Below are 23,348 nucleotides of genomic sequence, written 5' to 3'. Positions count from 1 at the left end.
CGTCTTGCCCAGTCACCTTCTGAATGGCACACATGCAAAATCCCTGTCTCAAGGCTTACACATCCTTCTTTAATCTGTCTCCTTCCCTTCATCTACACTGATTGAAGTGGATTTAACAAGTGACATCAATAAGGGATCATAGCTTTCACCTGTATTCACCTGGTCAGTCTGTCATGTACAGAGCAGGTGTTCCTAATGTTTTGTATACTGTAAGTGACAGGGTTTCATTTACAAAATGCAATGCTCTATACTGAAATACATAGTTTTCAAATGAATGACTAAACAAAATTGGCTGCAGATTTCAGTGAAATATAGTAGGATGTAATGTTAGATGAAATGTTTTAGAAGGTAAATCCTCTTATGGAGAGGTTTCGGCCGGTGATTCAAGACTACAGGGGTTTCCGGTACACTATCTCTGCCTCACATGCTTCGACTTCCTCTTTACAGTAATCTTATAGTACGTCCTCTTTAACATAACTTTCTCGGCAGTGTCACTCTGGCCGTTTCATCCTTCGGGGAAGCAGTGTTGTGTGAGCTTTTCCTTTACTTGAGAATGGCAAAAGCCCTGTTCTCCAGTCAACCTCAACACCATTAAGACTCTCTAAAAGGAAGTGACAATGCAATTAAATCCATTTCAAGCCTCTCAAAGCTCCTAATTTCCCAGTTCAATAGTCAACTCTGGTTGCGACACACACACACACACACACACACACACACACACACACACACTTGCTTGCTTATTTACATATTAACTAGATTCAACTTTGAGTGTCACCACCCCACCTGTATTTGGCAGAACTCTATAGTACAGTTGTCATGCTTGTTCATAACTGGTAGTGTGTGGTATTAAGCACTCAAATGAGTGACAACCGTATTTGGCAATAGTACGGGGCCTTAAGTATTCGTGCCAAATTCTCTCTATCAGGAGATCATGTCAAATTGAAAATGCATCATCTTGTCCACTCCTGGGCCTGTCCAAGGAAACCATTAGTGCTTAGGTACCTGCTGGATTGAGATGCGTGTTATCCATGTTGTTCAGGTGCCAAAAAGACCCGAACGCATAAGATTTCACGCTGTAACATTTTGTTTACTAATAGGAGTTGGACAGAGTGAAAGCCGTGTGAGATTGGTGAGCTCTGAGTAACCACAACACAACCACTGTTACCATGGCCTCCTCCACTTTATCTGCTAATGCAGTGGACCCCATCTAACATGCACTAACACGATGAAAGACGAGGAACGTGCATGGGAGGCAGAACCCTTGCTGCTTGTCTCGAAATACAAGGCAGACTCAAACACAAAAGAATGACTACAGGCTGGTATAATTGGGTTAGCTGGAAAGTCAATTTCTTTATCGCCTGTCGTAAACATGGTCTGATGCCATAATTACAACTAGAACTCAGTCTGATTTATTTATAACTGCTAATTGAATGTCTCTGGGTCTAAGTCCCAATTAGCACCCTATTCTCTACACAGTGCACTACTTTTGACAGAGCCCTATGGGCCCAAATGTAGTGCACTATATAGGAAATATGATGTAATTTGGGAGGCAACCAGGGATGTAGGCAGGGAGTCTACGGAGTCATGCTTTCATCAGCGAGCACTTTCAAGCCTAAACCATCACACGCCCCTGCGCTAGTCCTTAACCAAAGCCCACTCCTTACAAAAAATTCCCTCTTGAACTCTGTTAAACTTTGGACACTGTCCATGTGACTCAATGGTACACATGCTGTTACATTACAAGCTGGGATTGGTCCAAATAGAACCAAACAGTGATGAGTCGTCAGTAATGCCTTTGAGATCTAGATGTTACAGTATGACAGCTGTAGCCGTCTGTTGTCTAATCCACATCCAGTTTAAAGCAGTTGTAAAATGGGACCTCCAAGTCCCATGTAAGGCTGACACCTCCAGGCTGAGATGTTTGGCTAGAGTGCTGGGTTTCTCTTCGGGTTACGTAGTTGGCAGTGCCTGGATGACGTAGTTGACTTGGGTTACGGAGTTGACAATGACTGGATTAGAGCTGACTTTGGTTACTTAGTTGACGGCGAGAGGGTGTGAATGTACACTAGAAGACTAGTGGGTTACAGGGCCTACAGGTCAGCTCAGCTCACGGCAGATGAGTAAGCCACCAAATCTTCAACCTGCCCCTTGTGACTACAATCATCATGTCACACAACCGCATTAAAGATACCAAGATAAGGCCTGAAATCTTCCTCCTGTCACTTTACAAGGAGGGTGTGATGCGCACACACAAGAATATGTCCTTGTGTACGAGGGTGTATCTGTCCTCTCAGACCCAGTCAGCTCCCTGTGGTGGTGGCACACAAAGGGTGTGTATGAATCAACTTCCCCCACCTTATCAAAGCCCTGAGTGTCATTCTCTCCCCCCTGTCGTCAGGAAGCCAGCCACCCCTCCTCATTTCAGAGGCAGCAGTGCCAGTCCGTGCAAGTCGGCTTGGTTGTCAAACAGTAACACTATCGCTACCGTCCAGACTTTGAGCAGGAACATTCGAGGAGGACCTATGGTTCTTGGAATGCGGACGACGCAGAAAGAGGTGATCAGGTCCTTTAACTTTGTTTTATTAATTACAAAGACAAAATGAAAAGCAGGCTTTGATACATTGTGACATTTAAAAAAACATTTTTTTATTATACTTGGTCCAAAGTGTTTAGCTTGGTAGCCTGTTACGGTGGGTTGATATCCCATTCTGCAGATGGGGGTAACAAGATGACATGAACCTTCATTAGAGCTGGGCGATATGGACAAAAATCCATATCGTGATAAATTGTCTGAATTATTACGATAATGACCAACTGAACAATAAATTGATAACATGAATGTGCACCAGTTACTTCTTTTGTATTACCCTTAAAACTACTTTGAATGTTGTAGCTATCAATTACCCAGTTAGAAATAATGCATATTAGCAGACTTACTGAATTTTTTAAAAGGACACATTCCTCTAGTAAAGGCTACTTATCGTCAATTTCAGTAAAATGTCCTAGATAAAAATGGTTGGTTCGGTCAGTATTGATTGTTTTTGGTTTATAGTCCCAGCTCTAACCTTCATTGTACAAATTAATCTTTATGACATTACTATGGATGAATAAATGTTAGTTTTTTTCTCTTTCATGATCACTGACAGTTCAAAGGACCAGATACATTTCCATCATTTTACTTTTCAAGAAATCAAGTCTTTCAAACCAAAATAAATGAGACAAGAAAATAAGGATATGTAAGCCATTGGGCCAATTGGGACAGCACGTGGGCCTGTCCAGGAGGGTGCAACCATGCAAAATAATTATCTGAATATGTTGTACGTAGAACAGATCATCTTGTCAGTTCTATTTGCAATGTTGTGAATGTCTCACCTCACCCAATATCCTACACCCCTGGTCTGTGCCCAGTGTTGAAAGTCTAGGCCAGGTCAGGCAGTCAGAATGTTTCGAGGGGCTGTGAAGCACATTTCCCCCAGAAGGAAATTCACGATGGTGATAGTAATACTGTGGAACGAAGCAGCTCATTTGGGAACAACGATATTGTACAAGTTGTCTGCCCAACATTAAGCAAGGGGATGTTAGGTTTACTAGGCTTAAACTGAAAATATCAACGTGTCACTGTCTGGAATGGCAATGGGTACGTACAAAATGGACATTGCACTAATCGTAAAATCAAGCATAACAGTAGTGTAAGTTCTGTACGTGAAAAGAAGTCTTCCTTCCAGGCCACAAAAACAAAAAAAACACAGCATGTTATCTTCTCTAGCAGTAATAGAACAATATCCCCTTTGGAGTAAATAAGGCCAATGTTAGATTCAACAGAAAGGACTTACTGTAAGAAATTAGCTAGCCAGTGTGTACAGTAAATAAAAAGGTATAAAGACACATCTATAAGGCATATTTGTACTGTCTGCTGTATGGCAGGCTAATGTTTTCTGTCCAAGTCATAGAAAGGGAAATGACAGGAAAAGAAGAAAAACATTTTTTTACAGAATGGGGACGTTCCTCTCTTTCTTTCTTTCACTCACACACACATTTAGACCCTAGCTGCGGTGTACGATGGTGTCGATGCTCTCCTGGATCTCAGCCATCTTCTCCAACACCTGGTTCACCTTCGCCTCGTCAAACTCCAGACACACAAAGTCTGAGTCCTGGAAGGAAAATGAGATCGGAGAAGAGTGAAAGGGATGGGGGAAGGAGAAGGGAAAGGTAAAATAGGGACAGTATTTTAAAGAACAAGACAACAGGCAGTAGAGCCTACTTCATGGATGATTGTTTGAGGGCTGTAGCTCAAATGACGTGACATCAGAAACATTGTGATAATAGGAACCTTTCAACTTTACTGCAGAGGGAGAAGTTCACATCAAGTCCTATTTTAAGGTCCGGGCTTTCAGACACAAAGTGGGAGCAAAGGTCAGATGAGGAAACTCCTATAAACATCCACTGAATGACATCAAAGAGCTGTAAGAACTAGACTTATGCAGTGGTGCTAAAGATGGGACCTGAGATCTAAGCCAGTTTGTGACCTCCATTGAACCTTTTGAAAGCTTATTCAACACTTTGTGCTACAGGAAGAGGTGGGTGTGTAAAAATGGGGTCAGAAAGTTAAGCAAGGATCCTAGGCCCAGGATGTGGTCCAGACACATTCTGTTAGGACCAAACACTTGTTCTTTCTCTTTCCAATGGACAACAAACTAAAAAGGACTAATGGAAATAAACATTCATGAATAAGGCATTATAAATGCTTCTACATTTAAAAAAAAAAATCTATATATTTTTTTATAAAGGTTTATAAATTATGCTTATTCAATAAAGTTATTTTTAACGTGTTACCAAGAAACTAATACAGTGGACAAAGATTTCAGAAGACTGTTAAGTGGTAAGTGGTGCGTGCGATGACCTAGGAGGTACAGGAAGCGTCACTTACTGACACAAATAAAAAGGCAACAGTTGGCCTAAATATAGCGACACTTTGCCTGTAGCACAGCCATTTGAGTTTTCCCTACTCATAACAGGGTCCCTTGAAACTCTCACTTTCATTCCCTCTTACCCTCTGAGGCATTTAAAAAAAATGTGCCTCCAATATCACTAGTGAGAATGTGACCTTTAACCAGTGTGCCATCAAAGAGAGATGACGAAAGGCACAAGGGATGAAGGACAAATGAGGGAAAAAGAGACCGCTTAAAAATAAAAAATAAAATTTAAAACAGTTGACTGTCCAAGGACATCCATACCCCTTGAAGAGCTACTTTTGAGTATTAAACATGATGCCACATAACTCATAATGGTCACAGTTAGGACTAGAATATGGAAGCTGGTCCCAGAACAGTGAAGTAAAGGCAGGAGAGCAACTATAGCACCTGCCCTTAAAGGAAAACTCCACCCTAAAAACTATATTTTGGTATTTTTCATTAGTCCACTAGTGATATAGTCCCAAAATGGTTTGCATGTCAGCAATCAAGTTTTCAAAATATATAACTTGCATCACACCAGCTGTATTTCTGTATTTTGAAAGTTCTACATCTTGAAAAGTTGGTTGCTGACATGCAAAACATTGAGATATTTGAGTCAGAGTATATTTTCAAATGAGTAGCAGTGTACACAGACCATGTGTAGATCGTGTGATTGGCCCATCTACTCATCCATTTCTATGATGTGTAGCATCTTTATTACTGAAAAATTTATGAACGTCCCTGGGTGGCCACAATAGGACACAAGACCCTCCATCTGTCCATGTCTTTGTTAGTCTGATTGTTCCCGAGAGTGGACATCACTACACAAGGGCCCCATCACCGCTCTTAAAGAACGGTTGCCTGGTTACCGCTGCCCTATTTCTTTCCACCGTCATTTGTTTGATTGAAGCACAGGGTTTGAAGCGTGTCTGTTGCCCGGGACGATTCAGTGTTCATTTCGGTTGGCGAGAGAGAGGACCCTCTTGAAGCTGTCCATCCACCTCGGCTTAATGGAATGCCATGCGCATTGTTCAACTGTCACTCAAGTCTATAAAACGCAAACATGGTGGCTTCGTGAATCCAGGCTGTATCACAACCAGCCGTGATTGGGAGTCCCATAGGGCGGCGCACAATTGGCCCAGCGTCATCCGGGTTCAGCCGGTGTAGGCCGTCATTGTAAATAAGAATTTGTTCTTAACTGACTTGCCTAGTTAAATAAATAAAAGTGAGTAGGACTTGATAGATGAAGTTACTCTGTGTAATCCCCTTGCATCGGCTGAACGACTCCTTACATAGGCTTGCCCTGAACACCTATAATAATTTACTTTTATTAGGCTGCAAAACAGTTACTGTACAAGTGCACCTCATTAGCCTCAATACCATTACATTTAGTGTTTAGCCAACTTGTTTAGCCTACTAAATTGTCACCTAAGTACCATATGAGGCACACCTCAATCTTATCTTCCTCTACTCTCAGGTGAAAAAAAGGTAGTAAATTCACCATAGTGACAGCAACTGAATTTATGTATAACTCCTCTCATACAACAGCACAGTAGAGACTTCAACTAAGTGGTATCTTGTCTTCAAGGGTGTGCTGCTCTGCTGGCCTCATTCTCAGTACCAGGGGAGCGGCAGACTGTCACAGATCTGAGGGAAATGGCACCGGAGCGACTGCTGACACCAGTAGCACCGGCAACTGATCACCTGTACACGTTCAATGGGCTTGAACCCCACAGTGACCCACATCCACACAGTGCCACATGCCCGTTCGGCTGGACATGAGAAAACACAGGTAACCAGGGGTGTATATTCATTAGTGTACAACGTGGCAAACGTTATCAAATCAAATCCAATTTTATTTGTCACATGCGCCAAATACAACAGTTTTAGACCTTACAGTGAAATGCTTACTTACAAGCCCTTAAATCAACAATGCAGATTTAAGAAAATACATTTAAAAAACTAAGAGAGAAGAATAACAAATAATTAAAGAGCAGCAGTAAATAACAATAGAGGGGCTATATACAGATTCAATGTATGTGTGCAGGGGCACAGGTGTCGAGGTAATATGTACAGTTGAAGTCGGAAGTTTACATACACCTTAGCCAAATATATTTAAACTCAGTTTCACAATTCCTGACATTTAATCCTAGTAAAAATTCCCTGTCTCAGGTTAGTTAGGATCACCACTGCATTTTAAGAATGTGAAATGTCAGAATAATAGGAGAGAATGGTTTATTTCAGCTTTTATTTCTTTCATCACATTCCCAGTGGGTCAGAAGTTTACATACACTCAATTAGTATTTGGTAGCATTGCCTTTAAATTATTTAACTTGGGTCAAACGTTACGGGTAGCCTTCCACAAGCTTCCCACAATAAGTTGGGTGAATTTTGGCCCATTACTCCTGACAGAGCTGGTGTAACTGAGTCAGGTTTGTAGGCCTCCTTGCTCGCACAAGCTTTTTCAGTTCTGCCCACAAATTTTCTATGGGATTTAGGTCAGGGCTCTGTGATGGCCACTCCAATACCTTGACTTTGCTGTCCTTAAGCCATTTTGCCACAACTTTGGAAGTATGCTTGGGGTCATTGTCCATTTGGAAGACCCATTTGCGACCAAGCTTTAACTTCCTGACTGAGGTCTTGAGATGTTGCTTCAATATATCCACATCATTTTCCTGCCTCATGATGCCATCTATTTTGTGAAGTGCACCAGTCCCTCCTGCAGAAAAGCACCCCCACAACATGACGCTTCATCGGACCACTTTTTTTATAGACCGAGTCACTGGTGCCTCCTGCTTAAATTTTTGCTTGTAAGCAGGAATCCGGAGGATATAATTATGTTCAGATTTGCCAAATGGAGGGCGAGGGAGAGCTTTGTACGCGTCTCTGTGTGTGGAGTAAAGGTGGTCTAGCATTTTCTTCCCTCTGGTTGTACATTTAACATGCTAGTAGAAATTAGGTAAAACAGATTTAAGTTTCCCTGCATTAAAGTCCCCGGCCACTAGGAGCGCCGCCTCTGGGTGAGCGTTTTCCTGTTTGCTAATGGCGCTATACAGCTCAATGAACGCGGTTTTAGTGTCAGCATCGCTCTGTGGTGGTATGTAGACAGCTACAAAAAATACAGACAAACTCTCTAGGTAGATAGTGTGGTCTACAGCTTATCATGAGATACTCTACCTCAGTCGAGCAAAACCTCGAGACTTCCTTAGATATCGTGCACCAGCTGTTGTTCACATATATGCATAGGCCCCTGCACCGTGTCTTACCAGAGGCTGCTGTTCTGTCCTGCCAATAGAGTGTATAACCCGCCAGCTGTATGTTCTTAATGTCGTCGTTCAGCCACGACTCTGTGAAACATAAGATATTACAGTTCTTAATGTCCCGTTGGTAGGATATACGTGCTTTCAGCTCGTCCCATTTATTTTCCAGCGATTGTACATTAGCGAGCAGGACGGAAGGCAAGGGCAGATTAGCCTCTCATTGCCTGATCCTCACAAGGCAACCGGGTCTTCTTCCACTAAATCTCTGTTTCCTTCTCCAGCGAATCACGGGGATCTGGGCCTGGTTGGGTGTCTGTAGTAGTATATCCATCCGTCCGACTCGTTGAAGAACTCTTCGTCCAGTTTGAGGTGAACAATCGCAGTTCTGATGTCCAGAAGCTCTTTCGGTCACAAGAGACGGTAGCAGCAACATTATGTACAAAACAAGTTACGAAAAAGGCAACAACAAAAAACTAGCCGATAAGACGGCAGGCCTCCCCTCCAGCGCCATTGTGTACAGAACAAGCATTTCTAATTGGAATAGGTCCTGTTTGGTTACTAGTGAAGACATTCCTGATACTGTATGTTGAATGATACAAGTGTTTATCCTGTTCGGTTAAGTATGTGCTGTTATGCTAGCCATGTGCGGAGGGGAAAAGCATTGAGAATGAACTACGTTGCAAACCATCGATGCACTCTAAAAGTGTTTAAGTTCTCTGAGAGAGCATTAATAGTATGCATGTGTTTATGTTGCTTCTACACACTGTTAACAGCACAATAAACAGAATGATATGCTATATAGGCCTACACAGCATACCTGGCACAATTAACCGAGACAATGGTTTGCTAAACACTGACAGGCGACTAACATTTATAATACAAAAGGACTCAGAAGACACTGAATACAAACTGTCATTTTAGACACATTACAGGTCAAACAGGTCAACCAAAAGACAACAGTAGGCCTATCCAAATCTATCTTCCATCACCATTGTGTGCATAGCCAATAACCACCAACCACTCCCTACGACTGAATACAGTAGTTTCTCAAGTCGGGCTGTGTCTCAAGTCAGGCAATCTATTCCTTATATAGTGAACTATTTTTGAGGGCCATAGGCTCTGATCAAAAGTAGTGCACTATGTAGGGAATACAGGGTCATTTGGGATGCACACAGAGTTGGAATGCTGACTCACTGTTGCTACACCCATTAGTTTCTTCCGTATTGGAGGCACCTATGAGTCTACCAGATCTGTCATCATATATTAGAGAACTCATTTAATGCACTCAAAAGGTCACGCGAAACGCTAATGTATTTGTTTACTGGAAAAACAATAACAAGACATGAGATAACGAGAGCGCTGGCCAAAACGGAGCCAAGGCTTATCGTGAGATATGATACCCAAACCTGGTCTCAGAGCATTTCTAATTATTCTGTATGTAAATCCGATACACTCCCATTTGGTATGATATGTTACGTTTTGTATGGTACGTATTCATTTGTGGGTGTCCATCACCCATTTCGTATGATATGTTACGAATTTGCTAAAAGTACAATATGTTACAAATTTGTAAACGTACAATATGTTAAGAATTTGCAAAACGTATGATATGTTACGAATTCTAGCAAGGTGGCTAACATTTGCTCACGTTAGCTAGGCTAGCGGTTAGGGTTAAGTTTAAGAGTTAGGTTAAAGGGTTAAGGAAAGGGTTAGCTAACATGCTAAGTAGTTGCAAAGTAGCAAGTAGTTAAAGTTGCTAATTTGCTAAAATTGGTCGTGATGAGATTCTTATGGAACCATCGGTCTTATGTAACCATACCAAACGTAACATATCATATAAATTTGAGTGGGCCGGATTTACATTTACTATGCACCGGCTAGTCTATGAGACCAGGCTGGATACCCTGGGAATACAAGTGTCCTCCCATTTACTGTTATCGAGATACAACAAACAGAAGAATGATGGGAGAGGAGGGAGAGGAGACAAGCAGAAAAAATGTAATTTAAGATTTCACTGTGCAGTCCTCTGAGAAATCACCTGCGTGGAGAGAAGAATTGGTCATGCCTTCTATGTTTGCCATGTAGGTAAACACATTGACATGTAAGAACAGTTATAAGCCAACATCCTGAGAAAATAGGACAGGGAGATAATGTGTAATAAGCAATCATCCTCCTCTTCCCATGTCTTTTGACTCTCCACCCTCCAATTAAAGATACCTAATGTTACATGCCAGCTCTCATCTATAGGCAGGAATTGGAATGCCTCATACCTATCATATTTCTTCACTTTCCTAAGTCTTGAAATTGTCACACACACACAGAAAAAACCTTCCCTTTTGACACTTTGGTCAAAAACAATTTGGTCATAGGGATTCAATCAACATTCTTTCTGCCTGATATCGTTAGTGCATTATGTCTTTGACTTCACAAGGTAATGGAGGTTGGGTTGGGTCGCTGTGGGTAACGATCCAAGCTTGTCTTGTAAATCAAACGTCAACTGAGAGCTCCTCAACTCCATAGATCACTGGTGCAAAACAGTGTCTGCCAAATGTAATGCCCTAAGGCTTAGGCTGTCATCCAGATGAAAAAAGACCAACACGTGGATGGGCTTAGTTAATGGTGTTCAGTAGGACAAAATGTTTTACAAGGGGAAAAACAAATATGTGTTCTTATTGGACAAGATCCTGTAGCACCTCCATTTTGAAATGTTTCATAACGTTTCGTGCCTACAGAACTATATGAAATGTAAAGATGTGGAAACTACACCCTCATACATTACCCACGTACAGCCGGTTTAGTTCTGGAGCTCTGAGAATTCAATAGAACGTACAGCATGTACAGTGGTCATACTCAAAGGGGAGAGCACAGCCATCAGTGGTGCTATTTACGTAGCTTCTCTCAGCTAAGTAAATAGATCCATTGAACAACGACATCAGGGGACTTCCCTAAAACCAACAGAATTGGTTTACTATTTCACAGCACCTGATAAACAGTCAGTTGCTGAGAATAGTATGTGTGGGTAGGATAGAGGATATTTTAACCACAATCACTGGGCAAATTATAAAAAGGGGGATACCTAGTCAGTTGTACAACTGAATGTGTCTTCCGCATTAACCCAACCACTCTGAATCAGAGAGGTGCGGAGGGTTGCCTTAAAAATCGAAGTCCACGTCCTCGGTGCCCGGGGAACACTGGGTTAAACTGGGGCTCTGGGGCAGAATGACAGACTTTTACCATGTCAGCTCGAGGATTCGATCCAGCAATCGTTCGATTACTGACCCAGTTACAAACTGTTACAGAACCAAATTGGCCTCCTTATCAGAAAACATGTACTGCATAATTCAGACTCGTGCAACTGTTTGATTTATAGATGAGGGGCAACTAACCTGTAGAAACATTGCATGTGACCTTGCTAACCTTACTCCACACAGGACTACCAACGGTCTGTTGGCCTCTAGTTTGCATGCTGTAAATGTTACAACTACGCTACTAGACTACAAAGTGAAGTTATCGATTTATCACGTTATTGTAAGAAGTACACACATTGGAATTCTTAGTTAAAGTTCTCGCAAACGGAAAACAGTCTCTCCCACTGCCAAATCAAAATGAAAATGTCAACAGACCACTTCTATTCACCCTAGTACAAATGATGTCTTCATAAATCAGCTTTGAATCTGCTTTAGTACCCATGAAAAGGAACAATGGCTGTGGTTACAGCATGAAAGTGATTGGGTCAGATTAGATCTTGTTGACCCCAGATAAAAGCCGAAGCAGACACCACCCAGTCCATTATTAGGCTATACCAAGTGTATTTAAATAAGTGGGAGTGGAAGCCGTGCTCCATTTTAGCTCAAGTCTACAGGGAGCTACCCGATTCAGAGTAAATAGGCCTGTGTGTTGAATGAAAGCGGGTCACTCTGGTCTATTAGAAGATGAGACATGCAAAAGGAACAGGAAGCCATTTGAAATGTTGTCGTGATTGTATTCTGTATGGTTCATATTCATTAGGTCATTTCTGGGCAATATTTCTGCCGGACCCCTTTTGGTTCTAGAGCACCCTCCGAAGCAAAAGTTCTGTATAGCCTTTTTAAGCAGTTGACTCTAGACCAGGGCTGCCCAACCCTCTTCCTGGAGAGCTACCGTCCTGTGGGTTTTCAGTCCAACCCTAATTTAACACACCTGATTCTACTAATTAGCTGCTCAACAAGACCTTAACTAGCTGAATCAGATATGCTTAATTGGGGTTGGACTGAAAACCTACAGGACAGTAGATCTCCAGGAAGAGGGTTGTGCAGCCCTGCTCTAGAGAGTCAAGGCTATAGAAGCATTAGCGGGACAAACTAACCCACCCACCAACCAACCAACCAACCAACCAACCAACCAACCATAGGATGGATGTAGCTCAGTCATGCAGATAAGACGTTGTCCGATAGCTGGAATAGAGTCAGGTTGGTGCTTTGGCCGTTGGTGATTAAGATGAGGAAAGGAGTGGGGCAAGCTGATCCCAGACCTGTAACCTCCGTGGTGGTGGCGTCAGCTGGGGTCTGTCAGTTGACTTGTAGTGCGTCCCAAATGGCACCCTATTCCCTCTGGCCAAAAGTAATGCCCTATAGGGAATAGGGTGCCATTTGGGCCACACATCAACATATTTTCCCCGCTCTCAGACGCTCTACGGAATATCCATGTGGACATCTGGGCAGCGGCGTCCATAGCGGCTTTACAAACCAAACAAGGGAAAATATTTTTCCTTCTGATCTATGACCAAACCAAAGCTAATCAACATTTGGCATATAGCTTATAGATACAGTTGAAGTCGGAAGTTTACATACACTTAGGTTGGAGTCATTAAAACTCGTTTTTCAACCACTCCACAAATTTCTTGTTAACAAACTATAGTTTTGGCAAGTCGGTTAGGACATCTACTTTGTGCATGACAATGAACTTTTCCAACAATTGTTTACAGACAGATTATTTCACTGTATCACAATTCCAGTGGGTCAGAAGTTTCACATTCTTAAAATAAAGTGGTGATCCTAACTGACCTAAGACAGGGAACGTTCACTAGGATTAAATGTCAGGAAATGTGAAAAACTGAGTTTAAATGAATTTGGCTAAGGTGTATGTAAACTTCCGACTTCAACTGTATGTGTTAGGTTGAGGACTAACAGGATAGAGGCAGACTAGTGTATGTAGTGCTGGTACATCAGACACAAAAATGTGGAACTGTGACAATGTAATAAATATACTGCTAAAGCAGGAAAGAGGAAGGTGAGAACAAAGCCACTGATGCGTTCTGAATGACATGTGCTCTTCAGCGTCCTCAGTTTGCATAGTCCTACATTATATTCACATTAGATTTCTTAGAGGTTCAACCCGGTGAGCCGGGTGGGTGGAGATTTAACTTTAGGACTAATTAGATGGTTTAAAATCAAAATGTGCAAATTCCACCCACATGGGGCACATTATGGAACAAGTCCAGAGCAGAAAGCCTGTTGATTTCCATAATTTACTGTGTCTGAAAGCACAATTTGGGATTCAAAACATATAACATTGGTCTAATTGCAGGCAGCCATGTAATGTGCTTGTACAGTCAGTGTGACTGGTATTTTAGAGAGTGGGCCTTTTCCTCTCCCCCCACCCCTACTTCAACTCCCCTTTCCTCTCTCACCTCTCCAGCCCTGCCCAGTTCCAGCTCCACCAGGGCCACAGGAATGTTGGTGGCCCCCCCTCTGCTGGCTGAGGTTTGGAGGTCCACCCTCCAGGTGAGGCCCTTCAGGCCGGGCTCCCAGCGGCTCTGGCCCAGCAGGCTCTCCCTCACACGGGCCCGATGGCTCTTCCAGAACCGGGAGAGGGCAGCCGCCTGCTCGGCGCTCACACCCCCCGTGCCCTGTTTCCTGGTCTGGGCAGTCAGGAAGGCTTCCAGCTGGGCCTGGTCCATGTTAGCAGCGGCGATGGACTGAGAGGGGGAGAAGAAAACAAACAGAGATTTGTTAGTCTAACAAATAGGTTGATGTTTTTCTAGTTGTATTATCTTGGCCTGGTCAAGACAGAAATGTAGACACAATGTCATCTCCACATCAATTTGCTACCATGTTGTTGTGTTGCTGCCTTGCTATGTTGTTGTCTTAGGTCTATGTAGTGTTGTCTCTTGCCGAGATGTTTGTTTTGTTCTATATTTATATTTTATTTATTATCCCAGCCCCCGTCCCGGCAGGAGGCCTTTCGCATTTTTGGTAGGCCGTCATTGTAAATAAGAATGTTCTTAACTGACTTGCCTAGTTACATAAAGGTTCAATAAAAAAACATTAAAAAAAAAAAACAAGGACATTGAAAGGAAGTTGACATGTGTCTACACAGGTGTTCTAGTGCTGCCATCTAGTGACATGTAAATCTCAGCCTGTAGGGAAGACAAACTGATCTATCATTGAAAAGCACCGTTGTCAACATGAATGAAGTTGTCAACATGAATGAATTCACACACCCTATCCTAGCAATTTATTTACAATGCCACTTGTACAAATTAAATTAACTGATTGAGCTGAAAGCTTTATGTCTGTAAAATCTTACCAAAACAGAGACAATTAAAGAAAGACAATAGAGAAACAGGTTTCAAGCATATGGGCTGCAGGACGAGGTTGAGCATTTGAAACATGTAACTATTTGCTACCTATTGCCTATCCCCATAATAATGTCGCTAGTTGCGTTTCTCAAGTCAAACAACACAAGAGGAATCAGGTGAGAATGATGTCCAAATGCAAAGTTGACAGTACCTTTAAAAGACCTTTCATCTTTTCATGCATCGCGCGAAACTCCTCCGGCGTTAAGTCTGGATAAAGTTCATTTTTCAAAAGTTCCTCTGTTATTTCAGCATTATTGTAATACACTATTTGTGCTATTCCATTCAGCAAACCGTTCAAAGATTTCGTTGTCTCGACATCCGCCATGTTTCAGCCCCACGGGTCACGTGACTCCTGTCATGCGTATGCCCGCTCATTGGTTGTTTTTCTCACCATACTCACGCACATCAATCACTGATTGGCCTACATATCATCGAAAACCTTACACACACACACACACCAATCATCGTTGAGAGCGACGTGAGGTTGATTAAAAAAAGTAGTCTAATATAATTAATACTCAAAATATAGCATAGTTGAAAACAGTATTTCTTTATGGACTTTGGAAACCTTTGACAAACTAAATAGAACATGACAAGTATGTTAATTGAACAGTCTCAAAATCAGTCTTTAATGTTTATTTATTAACATCAATAATACAGTGGTGAAGTCTTGAAATGAGAGAATGAAAAACATAGTAGCGTCAAGTTACAAATTGCGTCACTGCACGTGTTTGCTACATTTTGTGTAGTTAAGTACAGTCTTGCATTGTGTACGTACGGTATAAATTAGGTTTAAGACAATTGCATTAGGTTAGTCCTAATTACTGTACTTAATTATAGAATAATACCCGTAAAACACTCACTAGAAGGACATAGGTACAGCAAGAACCCTATCTACTTCATAAAAAAGTTTGTATGAGTGTGTGTGTGTGTGTGTGTGAGAGAGAGTGGAAGAGAGAGAGCGCACGTGCGTGCTCGTGTGTGTTCATGGCAACATAGTAACAGTTACCGCAGGCTGTTTTTACAATTTGAACTCTCATCTGTAACATCAAACACCTATTGTATAGTTTGTGAATTACAGTATCAGCTAATAATAATTTTAAAAAATGAAAAAATATTTTTGAGTGTTTCAATATAAACAAAGGTTCACAAGCTACTGACCTCAACTTCTTCAACTCCGATCATAAACTACTATGAAGTTTGAGAGCAGCATTACATGCAGAATGAGGTTAGAATAGGTTGAGTTTGTGGCTCAGAAAATTAGGATGGCAGAGTGGTTAGGTTGTATTAGGTTGTTTTTGGTTGTGACAGGATCAGGAAACCGGTATTTGGCTTCAGTCCACTCAATCCAGTAGGGCACAACGTTGCGGAACTCTCACATAGAAATACATACAAAGTATAGGACACCCCTTCAAATTAGTTGATTTGCCTATTTCAGCCAAACCCGTTGCTGACAGGGGTATAAAATCGAGCACACAGCATGCATTCTCCATAGACAAACATTGCCAGTAGAATGGCCATATTGAAGAGCTCAGTGACTTTCAACGATGCCACCTTTCCAACAAGTTAGTTCGTTAACTTTCTTCCCTGCTAGAGATGTCAACTGTAAGTGCTGTTATTGTGAAGTGGAAACGTCTTGGACCAACAACGGCTCAGTCGAGAAGTGAAAGGCCACACAAGCTCACAGAATGAGACCGCCGAGTGCTGAAGAGCGTAAAAATTGTCTGTCCTCGGTTGCAACACTCACTACCGAGTTCCAAACTGCCTCTGGAAGTAACATCAGCACAAGAGCTGTTTGTCAGGTAGCTTCATGAAATGGGTTTCCATGGCCAAAGCAGCCGCACACAAACCTAGAGTGTGAAAGCTTTTATAGCAGCAAAGGGGGACCTACTCCATATTTAATACCCATGAATTTGGAATGAGATGTTCATCGAGCAGGTGTCCACATACCCTTTGGTCATGTAGTGTAGCTATATTGTGTATGACAGGCATGTCATGTAGTAGTAGGGTTAACATTTTGTTTTCCTCTCTCTCCTCTTTCCTCTCTCTCCTCCTTCCTCTCTCTCATCCTTCCAATATTTTCAGGTGTAACGAAATGAAATGGGACACCTCAACTTGTCTGGCTTTGGTAGGCCTTGGCCCACGCATGGGCTTTACCTGCTCCACTGGTTCTACCATAACTACGTCATATTCGACAACAATGGTGACCTGCTGGCGCTGTACAACCCCAAAATGAAGGAGTTCGGCTTCCATTGCTTCGATAACCGATTCGAGTGTGACGGTTACTGTTGCCAACTGCTCCCCAACCAGAACTTTCCGTACTATGAGATGGGCAACCTGAATACCCCAGGGGCAGATGACTTGCCACCGTACGTTACGCAGAACTACAAAGGACACCATGATGACAGCAATATGGATCCATATCATCATCAGTCTTCACCCCGACTCGATGTGACCCAACATGAGGATGTGAGGACCTTTGATCGCCAGAAGACCTATCGGATCAGTAGGGGTTTGGTCAGGCTCATCCGTAATCTGGAGCTGGAGGAGCTGCTAAGGCAAGCTGGGTACCTGGTTCCCAGACCAATTTATGTTTGTCAAAGCAGTCAAGTGGCAAGAGACTCCAGCTCGAAGCCACACCACCGTTTATCAACCAGCTGTCAGCCAACCTGACCGGGTCAACATCAAGAGGCCATCTGTTGTGAGTCCCAGGCCAACACCATCAAGGGAGTCTGTGATTGACATGCCACATGACTCAATGCCTCGCGAGAGCAAAGGAAACATGCTGACACAGAGTCATGTTTCTGTCAATATCCCCGAGAGCAGAGACTCCCATAAGCCTCGGCGGGAGAGGCGATGCTGTGTCATTCTGTAGACTGGGCCAAAGAGTCAAAAGAGTTGTGCTACTTCCTCTTACAGGATGAATTGGGAAAATAACCGTAGACATAATTTATTACAGTGCTCCTGTAAGTAGGTTTACAGTGCAATACAGCAGTGACCCTTAACCCTAAGTAACTTTTTAAACAAGTATTTTGAATAAAGCAATTGTTTTATGAAAAAGTATTTATTTCAACATGCAATCACTTCTTAATATGTGTAGATTTCTTATAGATTATAATCAACCTCTATACTTCTAGTCTAAAGAAAACTACAACACAGCCCAGTTACCAGGTTTGGAACAGAACACAGAACCTGTTCCTGGTTTGGAACAGAATACAGAACCTGGTCCTGGTTTGGAACAGAATACAGAATCTGTTCCTGGTATCGAACAGAATACAGAACTTGTTCCTGGTGTGGAACAGGTTTAGAACAGAATACAGAACCTGTACCTGATATGGAACAGAATACAGAACTTGTTCCTGGTTTGGAACAGAATACAGAACCTGTTCCTGATATGGAACAGAATACAGAACTTGTTCCTGGTTTGGAACAGGTTTGGAACAGAATACAGAACCTGTTCCTGGTTTGGAACAAAATAAGCTACATTGGATGTAAATGGAGCTATGCTTGCAAAGACTGACAGCCCAGGAGATTGACATGATAGTGTGTTCCAACCAGGACTCCAACCTGGGTCCGTAGACTGTCGGTCCAACACCCAAACAGTTGGGCTAAGCCAATAGGTCCAAACCTCTTCTCAAAATAACTGTGATATGTCGAAGGTATACATGGTTTGTTTACAAAGACTCAAATGACATCAAAAATATAAGTATGGAGTAATACAACCTTACATTTTAGATAAAGCTTTTCGATAGGTGTATCCAAGTCAAATGATATACTCTTGTAAATTATATGTTAACAGTTCAGTGAAACGTCTGCACAAACTTTTTTGTCACTTTGGGTTATCCTTGCAATACATCTTTTTTCAAAAGCCTTTTATTTATCAAAATCTTAAGAGGGATTCCCCTAGCTAGACCTTTAGGATTCCCATGGATTAGAAAAATGTGTACAAGAAATGAATTTGTTCCATATGCTGTATAGGGCTTAATGTGATGTCTCAAGGTATTTTTTTGTAACTATTTTACATGAAATTGAATATTTGTTATCTACTGTCTATGCATTTCTACTGTCTGAATTTCAGGGTGGTTACATTTCTTCAGCCCTATCCCTCAGGTTTTTACCAAACAGTAGTGGGGTACCCAGTTTGTTATTATTTGAAAAGCAGATTGCCCTTTAATAATCGTAATTCTCTTTCACTAATGCAACTGTACATAGTTGATTTTCTGTAAAACCAAGGCCAATAGTTTATCAAATTCCCACAGTGTTGTAACAGCTCTGTTCTAATTGGTTAAACAGCTTCTTGTTTAGATTCAAATGACTAAAGGGCTCTAATCAATTCGTATCGGCGAAGTTCAGCGTTACAGCATGATCGAAATTTGAAGGCACATTTCAGCGGAGACTGCGCGTTCACGGTAAACTCGTGATTGTCGCCTCAATGGGAAAGGACCTTTACATATCTATCTCGCAATCTGTAACTCTTCAGCGACACATATTGAATAGAGCCCTACAGTAAATTGTTCCGATAAAAAGCTGATTAAAAAGTAACACCATTTAATTGTTTTATTTCACCTTTATTTAACCAGGTAGGCCAGTTGAGACAAGTTCTCATTTACAACTGCGACCTGGCCAAGATAAAGCAAAGCAAACCATAAACCGATACCACATCTTATAGTTAAAACGTTTGTGAAAGCAGAAAGAGATGAGTAAAGTGGTTTTACAAGCGGTTAACTGGTACAACGTGTCAACGTAGACTCATTTTTAAGCATTCCTTCAGAATGTGAATTTGTTAGAAATCATAAGCCAACTGTTGATAAAAGGGAATAAGTAACCATTTGTGCATTAGCGATCAAAGAAAGCATACAATAAATCAACCCATCTATTTCCCACTCTTTATTCTCTATTCGCTTAAAGATAACACTGAGACCTATTGACCAGTCAGAACATACTGTAGTTCATTGATTATGCCTGTGTTATAGTTCCCAGGTGTGGGATGTTATAGGCAGATATGTAATGAAGAGAAAGAGATTTAGCTTCTTTAACTTGGTTTCTGTTCCAATGCATTTATTAAAGTTTCTCATATTCAAAATGTATGTTTAATTCAAAATCATCTCATGACATTGTATATTGTAGAAAAGGATCCGTTTACATTCATTTAAATAGATTCACATATTTATTCTCACATCAATTGAAATCCCCTTTTCACAAGCAGTAGTTTATAACTATAACGATGTACGCTGAGAGCCGGAAAGTAAGTTCAGGGAGTGAATGCATTTAATTAATTAATAAACAAAACAAGAAATACAAACAGCGCACCAACATGAAACAGGAACAATGACGACTGGGGAAGAAACCAAAGGGAGTGACATATAAAGGGCAGGTAATCAAGGAGGTGATGGAGTCCAAGTCAGTGTCATTATGCGCGTAACACCGGTGACATGTGTGCACCTTAACGAGCAACCTGGTGACCTAGAGGCCGAAGAGGGAGCACACGTGACAATAACTACTGTGTATCTGTGTGTGTCACACCTGCTGGGATTTATACAAGGTCAAAGTTCAATGATTACGGTCAACGATGGTCTATTTATAGACGGTTTACAGTATACACTCTGTTACCGTGTCAAAAGGTGGTCAGTTTCTATTTCTCAAATCACATTGTTTCATAATAACCTCCTCTCCATTCAGTTTTTATTGAATATGTAGTTTAATGTCACCACAAACGGGCCTAGAAACGTGTACAGTAACAGCCAGCTGGCCATTTAATCTGAGGTGAGGGTATTAAAGCACTTTTTCCCTGCAGCCGACACAATTTTTTAATTGAATTGAAATGCACTAGGTTTTTTTCGAGACCGACATACAGATTCTGATTCTCGGCTCAAATCCTAGGTATGGGTCTGACCATTATCTCAATATTGGTACACTTAGTGATAAGGCTGAGATGTGTTAGACAGGCAGAGTACCAGTTACAGGAAGTCTTCATTGGCACACCATGATACCATGGAGCTGTCAAGCTTAGGAGTCCATTTTGGATAAACTTTTATCCAGATACATTTTTATGATTTTTGCCATTATTATGTTGGTGGTGGGAAGGCTGAAAGCACACTCACTGTTAACATGATTAAACACTCCCTTTCCTCTTACAAGGAAATTAAATTTAGACCTCATACTATACCGTAGAGGCCTACCGATGTAGGATCTTAATTTGATCACTTTTTTGTTGCTGATAATTATCCTGCACGGAGGGAATGCAAACTTGTAGTGTTTTGAGTTATAAAAAGGCTTCTAAAGTTTGCAATTTGGATATTGATTTCCAAATTGATTTGCACTGATGAAAAATGTATCAACCCCTTAAAAAAAATCCCTTAATTATAAATCACATCATAATTCAACTTTCCTGTTGCTGTAGGATTATTTTCCTGCTGTAGCAAACTGGCTCAAATTAAGATCCTACATCTGTATGTGGCTGTTACAATGGATGTGCAACACATTCCATGGTGTTGTCAGTGCCGGCTTCCATTGGGTTGCCGGCTTCCCATTCCCTTTATTCAGGAAATCAGTTAGTCAGTCAAGCAGGTGCTGTGGACGGTACTGTAGCAGGGGGTGGAAAAGTAGGGACAAACACCATCCAATATGGGGGCTATACATTTTATGTGGATGTTACTCCTCTCAGGCTCTATGTGTTGTCAGGGGCGTCCCCATCGGTGAGTACAGTTTGTTTGTGGCTACATTTTGAAGATTGGTATGATATCAATGCGGTACATGGTGTGGGGCATACTGTATACGGTAGATGAATAGAAAACGGTTAAGATCAATTAGAAATGTTAGTCGTAATGGACTTGCCTTTGCTACATGTACGTTCTTATATTATTTTGTACATATAAGCTATTTATTCGATTATTATGTCTTTTTGACACTTCATTTAGACATTTGTAAACAGAGGGGGAGACAGGCAAGTTGGAGTAACAGTAGGAAGGGTGAACGTGGGGAATGAACCGGTAGGGAGAGGCATATATGTGGCTGGAGCCGGGAGCGTTGCCATTAGACCAACATGACGCATATATTTTGTTACCTAACTACAGTGGCGATTTTAGCATGACAATCTTGGTAGGGCAAACTCCCCAGAACATTTTGAGATGCATGCCAGCAAAGCCACAACACAAAACAACACTAAACAATACATTAGTTGATTAGTTGATCATTACTGTAATGGTGCCCACAAACTGTTAGGGCCTACATAAAGCTGTCCCAACAGCAGCAGAGTCCCAACAGCAGTCCCAACACCTTACCACTGCCAAACCTGGCTATCATCGGAGCCTTGTCTGGCAACGAAACAGTTCATTCAGTCTCATTTATTGCCTTTCAAAAAAACAGAGCCGATATGGCTGACTTGCTTAAACAAATAAGCATATAAGCAGACAATGAAAGCTCTTACAATATTCGATGATTACATTTCTCTAAAACAGGCTATAGGCTACATGTGCACCACCAGTAGGCTAAGTTATGAGGGGGAAAGGGACCAAATTATTAGGGTGAGGCACATGGGCTACTAACAGCTTACTACACAACATACACTTAGTATTACTTTCTTAGCTAAAGTATACATATCTCCCTGGTATATTACATAATTTATGAAGCAGCATACAATACATTTTTGGACTCACCTTGTTGTGCTGTACTCACTTGAACAGCAATTTGTGGACAAACTTTGTCATAAAACTTTGTCATCAAAGTCTGGCATTCTCTGGATTTATGGTGCTTTCAAGACAACTGGGAACTCTGAAGAAAAACTATGTTGAATCATGACATCAGTGATCTTCAGGTCCACTAGTTCCCGACATGGAATTCCGAATTGAATGACCGTTAAATGTCATTCATTTATGTCCAATGGCCGATGAGCACTGATACGTTTTATCTATAATTTCTCTTCATATGACAAGGATTGAAAAGGATTTGCCAGTAGATTGTCAACGTGATTCATGATGATGACTCCTTGTCTAGTTTGCTAGCTAAGATTTTGAAACTATAATGTTGACATGATCAGTCCAATCAAATCTAGGGTAGGTATAACGGGATTTTATCTGGGGCCAATGACCTTGAGCCTTCTTGGATGGGCAATTCTAATGTAACTCTATGGCAGCACCCAAGGGGCTTGAATTTTCAAGCTCTCCCTGTAGATTTTGCAGGGATATAGTGTCCCCTTGAGTGACAGAACACTGAGCCAATCACGGCGCAACTAGAGAACATTACCAACCCCTACGCGTCGTATTTTCCACTGGCTGCCCCACCACCACAGAAAGCCCTGAGCTAGGCTGAAACCCCTGCATTAAGGAGCTGCCTTACCCAAAAAAGCGACCGTGTTTGTATGTGGCTTTATTAAAAAAAAAAAAAATGTTTTCAAACTGATATGTGACACGTATTAATGGCAAAATAACATGCAAAACAGGCAATACAGGAGATATTGACACAACTCAAATAGAATTCACCAGAATTCTGATTAGAGATTGTCATTTGCTATTTCATGAT

The 23,348-nt window shown here is 41.5% G+C and overlaps 1 protein-coding gene and 1 long non-coding RNA gene across 2 annotated transcripts; one reads left to right on the top strand and one right to left on the bottom strand.

The window, feature by feature from the left end:
• The first annotated feature begins 2,404 nt into the window (after window positions 1-2,404).
• Window positions 2,405-9,009, top strand: LOC139568740 (uncharacterized). Its single transcript, XR_011673653.1, has 4 exons — window positions 2,405-2,555; window positions 4,041-4,209; window positions 6,541-6,744; window positions 8,494-9,009. It is a non-coding gene; the product is annotated as an uncharacterized lncRNA (long non-coding RNA).
• commd1 (copper metabolism (Murr1) domain containing 1) lies at window positions 2,637-15,233 on the bottom strand. The gene is made up of 3 exons (XM_071390781.1): window positions 14,983-15,233; window positions 13,881-14,168; window positions 2,637-4,151 (listed from the first exon to the last, which is right to left on the bottom strand). Exons 1-3 carry the CDS (start codon window positions 15,154-15,156, stop codon window positions 4,044-4,046), a joined length of 570 nt encoding a protein of 189 aa, XP_071246882.1. The 5' UTR covers window positions 15,157-15,233; the 3' UTR covers window positions 2,637-4,043.
• Between the last annotated feature and the right edge of the window lie 8,115 nt (window positions 15,234-23,348).

Source organism: Salvelinus alpinus, chromosome 2 (genome assembly GCF_045679555.1).
Source record: "Salvelinus alpinus chromosome 2, SLU_Salpinus.1, whole genome shotgun sequence".
NCBI lineage: Eukaryota > Metazoa > Chordata > Actinopteri > Salmoniformes > Salmonidae > Salvelinus > Salvelinus alpinus.
The sequence above is the reverse complement of the archived record's forward strand: the minus strand, read 5'-3'. Positions and strand labels throughout refer to the sequence as shown.